Source organism: Zootoca vivipara, chromosome 13 (assembly GCF_965207765.1).
Source record: "Zootoca vivipara chromosome 13, rZooViv2.hap1.1, whole genome shotgun sequence".
Classification (NCBI taxonomy): Eukaryota; Metazoa; Chordata; class Lepidosauria; order Squamata; family Lacertidae; genus Zootoca; species Zootoca vivipara.
The window spans coordinates 11,814,221-11,830,847 of NC_142596.1; the positions used below are offsets into that span (position 1 = coordinate 11,814,221).

The window sequence follows — 16,627 nt, forward strand, 5'->3', positions numbered from 1 at the left end:
AGATAAGGACTTCCTTTCTCCTGGGAACATACCCAGTAACATCATTAGCCTGGCTCAAACTGTGTAGCTCGCCAGTGTATAGTAATCCCAACAGAAACACCCCCCCCCAATCTGTCCTACCAAACCAGTCCTAGGGAGCAGGACATAGATCTGTGGTTCAGTCCACAGATCTATGAACCTTCCTGGGCTGGTTCCCCCCAAATGAGGAGACTGCTAAGAAGGAAGTTGAAAGGGAATGTTAAGAGGGGCAAATCCCCCCCCCCAAAAAAACCACAACGTTAGAAGCACGGATAGAAAGTGCAGTATGGATCAAGGAAGGTACCACCAGGGCCAAAAGGATCCCTGCACACTTCACACACGGTTACTGCTTCCTCCAGTAGTGCCCCCCCCCCCGGTTCTCATTTTTCAATGTTCCAGAAGGCCTCCCCGTTCTCCAGATAAACCTTCTGGGTACTCAGTTATCTACTGTGCAGTTAAGAGGGGACATGAAACCACACCTCAGTGAACTTCCCTGCGTTAACTTATCTTAATCCAAGCTAACGTGACCAAAGGAAGACGATGAGGGCCTCGGAGACCAAGAACAATGGGGAAAGTTTACATGTGTTCAACTTTGAAAGGTCCGGAGGGTGGCAACACAAGAGTGGGGCCTTCTCTGCAGTGGCTCCCAGTCTGTGGACTATTCTCTCAAGGGAAGTTCACCTGGTGCCTTCGTTATATTTTATTTTTATTATGTACCTTGTGGTTTTATATCTTTATTTTATTCTGTGAACTGCCCTGAGACCCCCAGGTATAGGGTGGTATGTAAATTAAATGAATGAATGAATGAATGTGTTGGGAATGTTTAACCTGGAGAAGAGGGAATTGAGAAGCAGTCTGATGGCAACCTTCATATATCTGAAGGACCATGAGGTACCTGATGTTGCCAACTGTTTTTCCTGTTGCTCTGGAGGGCAGGACACGAACCAGTGGGACTGAAGCAAATGAAATAAGTTCCTGACGGTTTACATTAATCATCAGTGAAACAGGCTGCCAGGGAAGGTGATGAATACTCCTTTGTTAAAAGATTTCCAAACAGAAGCTGGATGGCTACCTAGCAGGGGATGCCATAGGATGCTGGGTCTTCTGCATCGGTAGTGGGTTCAACTAGATGACCATTGAGGTACCTTCCTACTCTAGGACTCTGTAACCCCTGCTCCCCTTCAATTATTATTATTATTATTATTATTATTATTATTATTATTATTATTATTATTATTATTCCGCCCTATACTCAGAGGTCTCAGGGCAGTTCACAGAACAAAATTAAAATATAAAGTCACGAAATATATAATCAAAATAAAAACAACCCACTAACCAAAACCCCACATTTTAAAAGGGCATAGGGTTGTCAATCAAATATACATATACAGTTGTACCTCAGAAGTCAAATGGAATCTGTTCCGGAAGTCCATTTGACTTTCAAAAGGTTTGAAAACCGAAGAGTGGCTTCCGATTGGCTGCAGGAAGCTCCTGCAGCCAATTGGAAGCCGCGTCGAACGTTTGGGTTCCAAAGAACATTGGCAAACTGGAACACTCACTTCTGGGTTTGCGGCATTCGGAAGCCAAAATGTTCATCTCACAAGGCGTTCAACTTCCGAGGTACGACTGTATACACACACACATACATACATTTCACATATGGTTGCCATCAGAAATGATCCAAACCCCAGCAAATCAGATTTTCCAGCTGTTTGCAAGGAGCAAAGTTGCATAAATTATACTTTAGTTTAACTTCTTAAAGGTGATTATGGGCACTGCATATGAAATGGTGGCTTCATTTAAAGGGAAGGAGGGGAATTAGGCAATCTTAAGATAAATACAAATAATTACCTTTGCGACAAAATAGTCTAACATGCTGAGTTCCGGAGGGATGAATTTTTCTTTGTAGGACGGTCTTTCTGCAGGCACAGGTGGAGGGACAGCACTGTCTTTGACTGGCCTTCCCGGCACTAACATTCTCATGTTGAACCTGCGGCGATGCTTGTCCATTTCTTCCGAAGGAACTGGAGGGGCTGAACACAGAGGGTTTTTAATAGCTACAACTGTGGCCACGAACCGGCACTTTTAATCATGATGTGGGTGTGCATTTCAATCCTAATCAAAAGTGCACAAGTAATCAGAGTTGTTAGACTGAAAATATAAAACAAACGGTGATAAAGCTATTTGGTACCAAGACCATATCTTTAAAAAGGGGTGGGTGGGGTGGAGATAACTGTAATCTTCAGACAGATCCTATGCAAGTAGAAAACTACTTCATATGTGATGAGTAAAAATAGCAATGCATAAATTAATTCGATCAGAGGAGCCTCCTAGTTTTAGAACTGCATTTCCTTACAATGCTGCTTAGGTATTTGTTCAATGTTAACGTCATGCAGATAAAACTGGATTATTTTCCCCTCTCCAAAACCCTGGTCAAGCTGTACTGAAGATTACACTTATTTTCGAAATGAAGTGTGCTCACATTTTAAAAGTACAGATCTTCTCTCTAACACAGGTGGGGCTAGGAATTAAGACAGCTGGAAAATAGTCAACAGGCTGACTCATCTAACACTGGTCAAATATTGTCAAACATCAGTCAATTATTTTTTATTTTTTTTTAAATCAGCTTATCAGGAAAAGTACCAAAAAAAGGTTTACATCCTCAACGGTTTAGACATCTACTCTGATTACAAAAAATAAAATAAAAAAATGAAAGGGGGTGGGGAAGCATGTTACTGTGAAACATAAGGACAGATAATTTTGTTTTTAAAAATAATTCAATGGTTCATATTTGTGTGCTAACAAAAGTTTCTCTTCTATAGTGGTATTAAAGTCTAGGAACCTGCAGTGTTGTGGCAAACAGTTATAACATAGTTAAAGATGAAGTTACATTGAAATTAGCATAGCAATTGCAAAAGGAAAGGAAAAAAGTCAATAAAAAAGGTAAAAGGTAAAGGAACCCTGGATGGTTTAGTTCAGTCAAAGGGGACTATGGGGTGCAGAGCTCATCTTGCTTTTTAGGGAGCCAGCATTTGTCCACAGACAGCTTTCCGGGTCATGAGGCCAAATGCCAGAACGCACAGAAAGGCCGTTTACCTTCCCGCCACAGTGGTACCTATTTATCTACTTGCACTGGTGTGCTTTTGAACTGCTAGGTTGGCAAGAGCTGGGACAGGGCGATGGGAGCTCACCCTGTTGCGGGGATTCAAACCGCCGACCTTCTGATCGGCAAGCCCAAGAGCCTCAGTGGTTTAGACCACAGCGCCACCAGCATCCCTTCTGAATGCAATTAGGTAAGTAGCAAAGTCAATGCTTCTGCGACTCACCTATTCTGCCAAATTTACACTACTCTGTTCCATTTGAGACTTACATCTACCTGGATTTACAACTGACAGTCAATAGCTAAGGCTTACTTTGCCGCTTGGCCACAAGGCAATTCTTAAGATTCATTGAATATCTGACAATATTTGACCATGATGAAATAACGGGCAATCACTTGACTACCCATTCCTACACACAAGTAACGTCTGGCTACAGTGCACATCTTTACAGACCTTCATTAATGTCCTTTGTATCATCAGAAACTGGATCAGCTACTAGATTTAAAGAAATTTGTCTTCATTAGAAGGGAAAAGGGCATTGTGGAATGAGACAGGGAGGAGGATTGAAGAAATTAACTCTACAACCAGTTGTTTAAAATTAAATATATAGAGAGGGAAAGGGAGAGAGGGAGGAGAGAAGTCAACTAAAACAAAAGAAGTAGTTAGAGCTGAAATTTTCCAAGATCTGAAAATCTTCTAAAATAAAAATATAACACACACAAACAACATAATATATACACCCATTTCCGATTTCATAGCTACTTCCTTATTAATATTTTTAATAAATATTTTCATTTTTGTCAGGGTAGGAGTCAAACTATAATAGAAGTGGGAGGCCCGTTTTAAATAAAAATGTTCTAAAAGTATATATTCATTTTGAATACATCCCTCTTTAATGAATATTTCATATCATTTTTGTGAACTGCTCAGATATGTTTATTTTATTAAGTGGCATACAAATATTGGTAAATAAAGTAAGAGCTTGCAAGAGCAATAATAATAATAATAATAATATATTATTATTATTATTATTATTATTTATACCCCGCCCCAAATAAATTACAGTAATCTATTAAAGATTAAAAGCCTCCCTAAACAGGGCTGCCTTCAGATGTCTTCTAAAAGTCTGGTAGTTGTTTTCCTTTTCGACATCTGTTGGGAGGGCGTTCCACAGGGCAGGCGCCACCACCGAGAAGGCCCTCTGCCTGGTTCCCTGCAACTTGGCTTCTCGCAACGAGGGAACCGCCAGAAGGCCCTCGGTGCTGGACCTCAGTATCCGGGCAGAATGATGGGAGTGGAGATGCTCCTTCAGGTATAAAGGGTTTGTTGTCAAACTGCAAGCATAACTACTGCAGAAGCATGATCACAATGGGACAAATGAGAAATAAAAAAATAAGATCATGCATATAGAATCATAGAATCATAGAGTTGGAAGAGACCACAAGGGCCATCCAGTCCAACCCCCTGCCAAGCAGGAAACACCATCAAAGCATTCTTGACATATGCCTGTCAAGCCTCTGCTTAAAGACCTCCAAAGAAGGAGACTCCACCACACTCCTTGGTAGCAAATTCCACTGCCGAACAGCTCTTACTGTCATATAAACTTCACAACTCGCTCACTGCAGACACAGAAGTTAGGCATTGTGGTTTATCTGAATTTAACAGATTAGGAGACAGATTACTTTATTGGCAACCAAAGAGAGCAGGGGAGATAGCCCTTAGTATTTAAGTATAAAAAGAACTTGCATGTAACAGGCAGCACACCAAAAACTGATCCAAAACTAAGAAACACAGTTCAAATATTGGTCTCCATTATGATAAACCTGTATCATAAATCCCCAGTTATGAAGAAAAGAGGATAAAGGAGGAGAGCATCTTCCAAAAACAGGAAAGCGAAAAACAAAAATCCATGCCAAAAATATCCAGTTTGGAACATGTTTCTAATGGAAAACAAAACACGCACAACAATCAGCACCCAGATTTCTCTCACCATCCTTCTGGCATAGACGCTCTGAGTCACAGCCAGAAGCCATTTCATTGCTATTTGATAAAGCAACCTGGTGCGATGACTGGAGACTTTTTAAGGACACTACATTTTCTACGTTGGTGGTTAAGGACTGTGGTTTATCTGAATTGAACAGATTAGGAGACTGATTACTTGATTGTCTGCGGCAGCTTAGAGACTCAGAAGCGGTAAACAAATTGGAAAAGCATCTGCGTATATTCTGATAGCATATAAAACATGGATGTATATATCAATCACTAAACCAGCTCTTGCAAGAACATATATACTATATTTTTGCATGCAATTTGTCCCGTTTCCGTCAGGGAGAAAAACGGGCAAGGAGACAGACCAAAAGCTCACCCCCTGGAATCCTTACTTAGCATCTCCTGAGATTTTACCACTGGTTGCCCACGGACAGTCAAGCCTTTCCTTGTGGCCATAAGGACTATCGTAGCTGTCAACTTTCGGATTTGAAAATAAGGGATTAGCAGCAGCCTCACCTGTCCCGGGGACAGTCTACGGCAGGCATCCCCAAACTTCGGCCCTCCAGATGTTTTGGCCTACAACTCCCATGATCCCTAGCTAACAGGACCAGTGGTCAGGGAAGATGGGGAAGATGGGAATTGTAGCCCAAAACATCTGGAGGGCCGAAGTTTGGGGATGCCAGGTCTCTGGTATATCTAACAATCCAGGATAGCAGCGGGAAACGGCGCTGGAATAAGGGAATTTCCAGCCACAAAAGGGAGGGCCAAAACAAAAAACCAGAACCCTTCTGCACACAGGGCTGAGCTGAGAATAACTGCTGTCAAAGTGGGTTAAATGAAGTGAAAAATATATTGGGAAATGCTTATTTTACAGGAGTTTACATTTGATGAGTTACTGGTAGCTTGGCAGGTATTGTCAGTTTCTTCCCCCTAGAGCAGGCATGTCCAACAGGTAGCTCGTGATCTACCAGTAGATCATTGGACGTCTGCGGTAGATCACTGTTAGATCATTGGCTCCTCCCAAAGAAGCTGAACTACTGTGACTCCCCTAAAAAAAGCTCAACATTTTACCTCCTCCCTGAAAAAAACTCAACAACTTTGACCCGAACCCCCCCCCCCCAAAATGGGCCTTCCTCCTTCCTAATAAAAACTTCAACAACTTTGACCTGCCAGATCACTGCCAGTTTTTAACTCTGTGAGTAGATTGCAGTCTCTTGGGAGTTGGCCACCCCTGCCCTAGAGGATGCCAGCTAGTAAAATGGTATTAGATCACACTTTCTTATTTGGGATGCAACAGGAAACAGCAGCTTAAGTTAATCAGGATCAGAACGCTGAAACCAACATGCAAAGGGTATATCGGCAGGGCAAAGGTGGAATGTGCAGGCTTGGTGCTCATTCCTGCCTTGTTAAGCTTTAGTTCAGCAAGCCAGGAAGGTAGCATCCAAAGTGAGCTTGTGGAGCAGCCCCCTTTTCACAAATAAAGAAATGTATACAATCGACCCAGAAAACCATGCAGTCAAGGGGTCTCTGAAGCCCTTTCCCCATCATACTGGAAAGGGATGAGAAACCTGTGGCCCTCCTGATGTTCCTGGATTACAGCTCCCACCAACCCCAGTCAATGGCCATGCTGGCAGGGGTTGATGGGAGTTGGAGTCCTGCAAATATCCAGAGAGCTACACATTCTCCATCTCTGATGCAGGAGGATGCTTCAAGAACAGGCATCCCCAAACTGCGGCCCTCCAGATGTTTTGGCCTACAACTCCCATGATCCCTAGCTAACAGGATCAGTGGTCAGGGATGATGGGAATTGTAGACCAAAACATCTGGAGGGCCAGAGTTTGGGGATGCCTGTTCAAGAACATCAAATGCTTCCACAGTGACGTGAAGGAGCAAAATAGCCCCAAGATTAAAAGGAGTATAAGTAAAGTGTTTCAGATTCCAGGATCGCGCTTTGAGGTTTGTATTGTAACTCACAAAATTCTCATTCCCAACGCCCCCCCCCCCCCCCGGGCGATGTTTACAGTCTTCTAGGAGACACACTACCTGGAATATTTTCCGATTGCCGCCTTGGTTTGATCACAAGCTTTACTCCTCCTCCAAAGACAGCAGCCCACATTCGGTTATTCAAGGGATGGGCTGCTAGTCGAAACAATTCGTTGCAAGCGTTGGTAGCCAGAGCGTGTATCAGCAGGCTCAGGTAGACTGCTACAACAGCTTCACAAAGCAAGACATTTAGCTTTGGATGGTCCTCATCCTGGGCTGTATTTAAGAGGTTAATGAGTGAGCTCACACCTGCAAAAACAAAGATGAGAAGAGATGATGGGCACATTAGATTATGATGTGTGTGTCCATTCTCCCCGCTAAAATATGAGAAGCACCATCAGTATTGGCACACCACCGGCTCTTGAAGGCACACCTGTTTAGACAAGCTCCCTTCTGGTCTCCTGACTGGAATCTCCTGTTTTAACTACTTGCTTAATTATACATTTGAATAGTGGGTGCTTATTTTAATGTTTTGATTAAATTGTTATAGTGTGTTTTAATTATACATGCTTTTTGTAAGTGGTCAACACTTGTGAACCGCTTAGACGTCACCCAGGCACTTAACTGGTATATAAATAATTGGGGGGGGGGGTAGATAACAGCAATAAGAATAATAGAACTATCTCCACTTAATGCACTGAGATATGATCACGCAAACATGAACCCAAAGTGGTCGAGACGACAGAATGAGTATTGAGCAGTACTTTCTCAGGTCTCCTTCCAAATTACATTTTAGAGACAAATTGATAAACCCATTTTATATATGTGCCAAATTATGAAGATACCCAATAACTACCGTACTGTTCTCTGGGTTTTCTATAAAAGGAAAACAGTTACATTAAAACAATACAAAACCACTACCTCCACCCCATTTATAAAAGAAGCATCACAATAAACTGGAGCTAAAAACTATTACCAAGCAGCAATCAGATATCAAATCTGTCTCCTGAGGAAAGCACATGCTTTCGAGATCATGCTTCCTAGTTTTGCCAAGGAAGTGTCTTCACTTGGACAGTGAAAAACAGTTGAGGGTGAGACGGGAGGGAAGTTCTACCTCAAAGAAGCTTTCCAAATCCCCTCATTACTCGGACACTGACGGCATTAGCAAATTCAACAGGATATCCTTGTAAACTGGGCAAATCGTGCAACTGGTTTGTTTCATCCAAGCAGCGTTTCAGTAATCACATAAGCCCCGGGCAGACAGACAGTTAACAAAACTGTGCTTGCGTGAGAGATCAGGATTGTGCCTGACATCTCCAATTCTGCAAGTTCCATGCACGTAGGCTCTGTACGCATGATTTGCAGGGTTTCCATCGAGCTGAAGTGAGCCTATATGCAGAGGCACTGCTTGCTACTGAAAAGGTGCCCTTGCCCATCACATAAATCTGCACACAACTTGCATACAGGGGAAGAGTTGTAGCTCAGCAGTCGTTTCCAGTTCAATTCCGGGCATCTCCAGATACGTCTGGGAAAAACTCTTGCCTGAAAACCTGGAGAGCCACTGCCCATCAGTGCAGGCAATGCACTCAGTATAAGGTAACTTCTTACATACCTGTGCTAATTTATACGAATCAAATCTTAGCCCTCCCCTAATTATTATACAATTTAAGTTTATTGTTCTAGCCAAAGACCATGACAAACCTGCAGCAACAGTACCAATAAAAGATCATACATCCATAATATGAGCCAACATCCATGATGTAAGAGAGATTGCCAGAGACACCAACAAACTCAAATCCAGCTTGATTTCAAATTAAACCTCAGAATCATCCGAATTTACAGTGATTTTATCTCCGAACCATCACAACAATTTATAGTGATTTTATCTAACTCCTTTTTCCGTATATCTATATGGTTCCCAGATGATCTACAGGTGGTCATTCATAACTGGCCAGTGAAGAAATCCAGTGGAAGAATGAAAACAGAATCTTAACTACATGCAGGAATACAAGCCACATGGCCAATCACTGCCAACAGTATATGCAAACAAACAATGGCTTGTAGATGCAGGCATTGTGCCAAACAGTAGTTAAGCTTCCTCAGCTTCATGGTTTGGCTTGGTTTTTGAATCGAGCCTATACAGTTGTACCTTGGATCAAGCCTTGTGACTTGAATGTTTTGGCTCCCAAATCCCACAATCCCAGAAGTAGGTGTTCCGGTTTGTGAATGTTCTTTGGAAACCGAACGTCTGGCGGTTTCCGATTGTGTGCAGGAAGCTCCTGCAGCCAATCGGAAGCCGCACCTTGGTTGTCGAACATTATCGGAAGTCAAGCAGACTTCGGGAACGGATTCTGTTCGACAACCAAGGTATGACTGTACACCTATTGAAGCACTTGCATGATATTGTCAGGGAAGGTGAGTTGTCTTACCAGGCCACTGTGCAGGCAATGAATTTGGCGTAGCGTGCTCTTCAATGCTCTCTGTCCTCAGTCTGCGACGGTCACTCAAAAGCAGTCCTTGATAAACCATTCCTGTAAACTGATTTGTTTCTGTCTGACTGCTAAAATAAGTTTGATTTTGATGTTGTTAATATGACAAAAAATGGCAATTGAGTCTTAATTTCCATTTCAATATTTTGCACGTAAAGGGTGGGCTCCAATTGGCCCATTTGGACTCACTGAATATGATCCTAAGGTAAGAAACTTAAGGCGGTTCACCAAAGGAAAGTTTCATGTCTTTTTCTGTCTGCATCACTTCCCATGCTCTTTGGCCTCTTTAGAGAGTGAGGGTTGCTGGGAGAAGAAGGAGTCAGCCCCAAACTGGGCATGGCTCTAAAGGTAAGTGAACTTAAGCAAGCTTCTATCCTTTTCCTTCTCCAGCAGCCACCACCCACCCAGTCTATATTGTTCAGAAAAGCCCCCCAACTCCAACTCCCCACAGTGGGTGGCTGAAGAGACAGAAGGGGGAGGCAAACTTTCCTCCCATGAACTTGCTTAACCTACCTTAGAATCCAAGTGACAAAAAGGCTTTTGATCCAGTGGAGTGTCTGCTAATGGAAGGAGAAGGGAGGTGGTTTTTGCCAATTACCCCTTCTCCCTGCATCCCCCCAGATCAGCTCCAGACAGTGAGGCAACCCTTCAGAAAAGTTGGTGGAGGGACTGCTGGAGAAACAGGCAAAAATATCTTCCCTTCCTCTTCCATTAGTGGACACCTCTTCCAGATCAAAACACTTTCCATGAGCACCAACCAGGTTTCATCCAAAGATTCCTGTTTACAATTAGGCAGAAAGATTCTTTATTCTTCTGACCAGTGTCTATGTGATTATTCTCTTCATTACAAAATAAATTGATACGAGGGCTCTTTGCTCTACCACACTAGCTGGGAGGAGCAGCCTTTTTAAAAATGCTGATTCCACTAAGAGCTTAGTGCCTTAAAACCACTGTCAACATTCAGAACAACCGTCACAAACATGCAAGATGAGACTATATAAAGCAAGTGACTACACAGTTTATGACTACTCTGGACTACAATTTACAATCTCACTTTTTAATTTTAGAATTATTAGACTGTCCCTGATCAGAAGCAGAGAGTCCTCAAACAACCTACTAAGCACAGAAAAGAGATTACCTGTAGCTGTGGCTGTCACACAAGGCTTGGTAAATAGATGCAGAAAGGGAAGCGGCTAATGAATAGAGGGTATCCACCTAAAAGAGGAAAAATGCAGCATTTATTTTACAGGGGTGTAAATAATATATGCTTTTGCAAACTAGCACGGCGCTGAACTTTTGGGCAAACTGATTTTCCATGAAAAGTTGCTGTTTTGGAGGTGTGGCTGTGCATGGGAGGCACAAAGTGTCCATGAAAGAAAGGTAAGTGGCGTTTCCATGTGCTCTGGCACTCATCACAATGTCCCATTGCGCCAGAAGCAGTTTAGTCCTGCTGGCCACATGACCCAGAAAGCTGTCTGCAGACAAATGCCATCTCTCTTTGGCCTGAAAAGTGAGATGAGCACCGCATTCCAGAGTCACCTTTGACTGGACTTAACTGCCCAGGGGTCCTTTACCTTTTTACCCATAAAAAAAAGACCCACAGTCTTTTAAGCCTTTTGCAGGTTCAGAGTAACTAAAGATGCACCCCTTTCAGCAGATCTTGCAAGTAGAACAGAACTGCTGCTCTTATGTGGGGTTCAGCGGTTTGTTGTTCTTTAGTATTCAGTCTGAGTCCTGCACAAAGCAAGGTTTTGCTTTGCCTTATGACACATGCAAATGTCAGGCAGGTACAGTCCTACTCTGTTCAAGCAGAGGGCTTAGACCATAAAGCCCCTGTGTGTATACGACTCTTTTCTCCTTTATTTATTTTTCATTTATATCTTGCTTTCCACCAAGGAGCTCAAGGTGGCATACATAGTTCACCTCTCCTCTCCATGGTTTTCTTTTTTCTTTTCTTTTTTAAAGGACTCCTGGATGGTTAAGTCCAGTCAAAGGCGACTATGGGGTTGTAGCGCTCATCTCACTTCCAGGCCGAGGGAGCCAGCGTTTGTCCACGGACAGATTTCTGGGTTATGTGGAGAGCAGGACTAAACCGCTTCTGGTGCAATGGGATACCTTGATGGAAGCCAGAGCGCACAGAAATGCTGTTTACTTTTCTGCCACCTATTTATCTACCTTCACCAGTGTGCTTTCAAACTGCTAGGTTGGCAGGAGCTGGGACAGAGCAACGGGAGCTCACCCCACTGCAGGGATTCAAACCGCCTACCTTCTGATCAACAAGTCCAAGAGGCTCAGTGGTTTAGACCACAGTGCTCCCATGCCCACAATACAGTGTGATAACCACTCTATGACCATGACAAGCTACCCGGGTTCTTGCTACAACACGCACCAAACCGCACTCTTCACATTCTAAAAGCTCATTTCCCCGTTTGTTACCTTTACGTCTTCAACATTAGGATGGGGTGGCGTTTTCATCTGCACAATAGTATGAAGGATATCATGGATGTGGTTGTTTAAATACAGCACAGGGTTGGCTATAACCGTCTTTGTTGAAGCAATGCTTGCTGACAGTAACGGTAGCGTGGTGGGCAATGGGAGGGGCGACTGGAGTTGCTTGACTGTCGTTTCCTAGTGGAACAAAAACACAGCCCAAAAAAGTGTCACATGACTACGAGCATCGCAGCGCTCTGAGATCACACATGTCCCATCAGCCCCAGCCAGCATAGCCAATGCTCAAGGATGATGGGAGTTGTAGTCCAGCTAGTATGTAGAGGGCTACAGTTTCTCCCCAGCTTATATAATATGAATGGAATTGATTGAGAAATGGCATTGCTTCTAAAACTGCGACAGAAGTAGAACCACCAAGAGAAAGGCTGTGCAAAAGGAAAGGAAACTGGCCTTACCATGGAGACAATGCTACTGGAGACAATGGAGATAAGAGGAGTATTTAGAAGAGGGATAAAGGCAATTTATGAAAATCAAAAAGGGAAACTTATCATAAACAGTGAAATCTCAAATATGTTTCCAATAAGTAAGGGAACAAGACAAGGGTGTCCCCTTTCTCCACTACTATTTATTATGGTACTAGAAACTTTACTGATAGCTCTAAGAAATGAATCAGAAATAAAAGGTATAACGTTAGGTAACAAGTCCTTCAAAGTGAAGGCTTTTGCTGATGACCTAGTCATTCTAACAGAAAACCCAATAGAATGTATTGTTAAAACGTCGAGAAAATATATGAATTTGGTGAAGTTTCAGGTTTCAAATCAAATAAGAAATAAAAACCAAAGCTCTTGGTTAAAAATATGAATGAACAAGGAAAGCAAGAATTACAAAAAAGGTCGGGTCTGATGATAACAAAAAAAGTAAAGTATCTGGGTATTTGGCAAACCTCAAAAATATTAATTTATATAACAATAACTACAATAAAATTTGGAAATAAATTAAGATATGGAGACCTGGAGTAGGTTACAATTGTCATTATGAGGCAGAATTTCAGCCATAAAAATGAATGTGTTGCCCAAAATGCTATTTCTTTTTCAAACAATACCAATTGGAGTAGGACAAGCTCGCTTTAAAGATTGGCAAAAAGAACTGTCTAAATTTATCTGGCAGGGGGAAAATACCACGAATAAAATATAAATTACTGGTGGAAGCAAAGGAGAGGGGTGGTTTTGCCATGCCAGACTTAAAGTTGTACTTTGAAGCCGCATGTCTGTGCTGGATTAAAGAATGGATGGCACTGAATAATACTGATACAGTATACTGGATCTCAAAGGTTGGGACAACCGTTATGGTTACGGTTGGCACACGTATCTATGCTATAACAAGGTAAAAGTTCACAGAGGATTCTTAACTCATATAATACGAAAACCCCTATTCAAAGTTTGGGAAAGATATAAAAATCTCTTGGAACCTAAAACACCATGGTGGCTCTCACCGTGGGCCTTACCTGCTGCGATTCTTGCAGCAGAAACTTCAGCTCCATTCTCACAGAGGCAAGACCACCGCCCTGTGCCCCATGTAGGCTGCAGTAGCTTAGGAAAACCCTTAGGAGAGCTTGGTTCTTCTGCAGCCACCACTTTCGCCGCTCTGCGTGCTCACGCTTCGCTTGCAGTCTACGCCGCTCGATCTGGTGCCGCTCGTACGAGCCGATGTCCCCCTTGCCCCCCACTTCTTCGCGGTCAAGGAGGTCTCCGTTTATCTGGGCGACCACTTCGCCCTCGCCTTTCCCGCGCGCTTCGTGGTTGCAGATGTCGTGCAGAGCGGCAATTTCCTTCTCCAGCCAGTTGTAAAGCTGGAAGCGGAGCTTCCCTCCGTCGACTTCGTAGCCGGTGGCCAACGTTCTGAGCTCCGTCATGAGGATTTTTAGGCACGCTCTGAACTTCAGCTGCTCAGCGATCACGTCAACTTCAATGTCGTCTATATACACATCATCGCCCGGGCTTCCCCCGGCCTGCTTTGCACTTTCTGGTTCCTGTTTTGAGCCCTTCATTTGCAAACCGTTCTCGTCCTCCTCCTCTTCCTGCGAACTGCTTTTGTCTTCCCCCCAGTCCAGTTTCAGAGGCTCATCCTCAAATGTTGTTGCTGGCTTACTCCAGTCAACGAGAGTTGCGGACTCCATTTGACTCATCAAATCTGCTGAGCTCTCTCCAGGCAGCGACCAGTCTGTAGCACTGCCTTTACCTGACACCTTTGGTTCCAATTTCACACCATTCTGCATAGCAGGAATCTCGCTGGCTTCTTCCGTCTTGATGAAGATATTGGATTTGCTGCTTATTTGGGGGAGTTTAGAAAGGACTTCGAGAGCTAGCACAGGACAACCCACTTTAAAATGAGCATTTGCAGTAGTGAAAAAGAGCTTTCTCTCAATAAGATTGATTCTGTCGATCAAGCTTTTCTCGGCTTGCAATCCTAAAGTGGCAAAGGCCCCATCGGGCAGGCAAAAATTTCTTCGGATGAGCAAGGGGTGAGTGCGAAGGTAGTTGTAGAAACTGAAGACCACAGGATTGCACGATTTGACAATGACTAGAGAAATCAGAGATTAGTGACACATCAGAAATAGCCATAATGGCTATGGTAATTGAAAGCAGCTCTGGGAAGCCTTTGGGGTTAATGGAGGGGAGGATACATACATGTAAATCAGGGGTGACTATCCTGTGGCTTGCATCTGTGCACCCCATTTCTTTGCCAACCCCAAGACCTCCTAAATTTGTCATTGAAAAAATTGTTTTAAAGTTGAAAAAGTTTTAATGACTGGTTCAATGATCTCCCCTCTTGAATTATTGGGATACCGAAAGGACTTTTCCCCCTTGTCAAAAAACAAAACAAAACAAAAAACATTTCTTATAATTATTATTTTTAAAAAAACACACACAAAAAACCCACCCCTGCTTACTGACTGGTTCCACTGTGAACTGTGTCAACATGTTTTTGTGTGCCCACAATTAGCTTTTAAAATGGTTTTCTATTTTAATATTCCTTTTTTAAAAAACATGGGTCCGTGCTGTTAGTCTTCTGACGCCAAAAAGGTTTTGTGACTCCCTTGCTGTAAACAAGCAGAGAAACTGCTTCACAAAATCAGGGCTCATTAGGTTGCAAAAAGTGACAATGGCCAGAACATCAGAAATGGGAGGTTCAGAATATAGTCTGACAGGCAGAGATCTATGGATACTCCACAATATTATGGCCCATTATTTGATTCTTAATTTTTTCTTTTGTAGCTTTGGAGCTATCTATTGGCTTTTCTCTTTCTAACGGCGATTATTACTACTACTTAGCAATACATTATATATAATTTATTAATTATATTTATATAACAGTGATAACTGCCAATGTTGTAGGGCTGCTGGGACTTTAATTTTTGTTTGTTTGCTTTGTATTGAGTGCCTGGTTGTTTTATTGTTCCTTGCCATTTGTTTCTATTTTATTTGTGTTACATTTTTTGCTGCAAGTTGCCTTGAGCGTCTTTTTGGCACAGGGCAATGAAAAAAAACCAACCAACCAAGTGCCTTAAAGAAGTAAATGAAATGAAGCAACATTCCTTCCAAGACTGAGGCTTTCCTAACAATCTGAAACAGTGGCGTTGTGTCCTTTGCTGTGCACAGGGTGTGGTGCAGAGGGTGAACATAAAACCCGCTGCGTCAACCCAGCCTTTGCTGCCAACACTGCCGGGCAAGTGTGGGGCACGGAGGGTTTGCAGGGCCACGATGTACCACTTGCGCGCCTGCCCATGGGGAAGTCAAACTGGCCAACACAGCCCTTGGCGGGTGCATCTGTTGCATTTTTTGAATAGTCAATTTACTTTAGAGCCGGTCTAATGTAAATACTGTCTGTTTAAGAGAAACAGGTGCAGGTGATTTCTGTTAATTGCCCACAGGCGTGGGCTCTGCTCCTTGTATATAAGGCTCTGCCAGAAAGCCTTCTGTATCTCTTAGTTAGATCTTTCAGTTTGATTCATCTCTCAGTTGTTCTCAGTTTAAGAGATTCCCAGTTGAATCTTAGTATAAGAGTTGCTTAGTTATAAAGCTAGTTTGCTGTTAATTCTTGGGTAGTTTAATGGGAGTTATGTGGGAGTTTGTGGGAGGTTTGGAATGGGTTGAAGGTTGGAATGTTACTAAGAGAGAAAGCATTTATCTTTAGTTTAAAGTCTCTTTAGAGTCAGTTTGTATTTCAGTTAAAGAAACCCAACCATTTATATTTTCATGCAGCTAGTAAGGGGTTTCATATAAGGGAGATAATTCCCTACGCTCTTGGTGGTGTTTTCTTAGCCGGGTCAACTTCTGACTGCATATACTCTGTGTGATGCGTACTTTGAAGGGCTGCTGTAAAACTGAGATATATGATTTAGGTTAAGCAGGTTTCAATATCCAGTTTTCTCCAATATTATTCTTATCATATATATATTATTTCTCAATAGCATCCTCTCAATGTTGGCTGGGCAGCCATTCAGTGAAGGGGCCGGGGATGCAGCAGCAAGGCCAGGCCAGGCTCCAGGGCCCAGACAAGGTGGGCAAGGCATTGTGTGCCCGGGACTCAGCCTAGCTG

General features: G+C 42.9%; 1 protein-coding gene across 1 annotated transcript in view; it reads right to left on the reverse strand.

Moving 5' to 3' along the window:
- DMXL2 (Dmx like 2) overlaps positions 1–16,627 on the reverse strand; it is a 96,529-nt gene that overhangs the window by 20,973 nt on the left and 58,929 nt on the right. Inside the window, 8 exon segments of the mRNA XM_088656789.1 lie at positions 1,870–2,051; positions 3,573–3,614; positions 5,110–5,247; positions 7,152–7,400; positions 9,521–9,651; positions 10,719–10,795; positions 12,017–12,208; positions 13,533–14,608. Coding sequence (XP_088512915.1) covers positions 1,870–2,051; positions 3,573–3,614; positions 5,110–5,247; positions 7,152–7,400; positions 9,521–9,651; positions 10,719–10,795; positions 12,017–12,208; positions 13,533–14,608 — 2,087 coding nt within the window.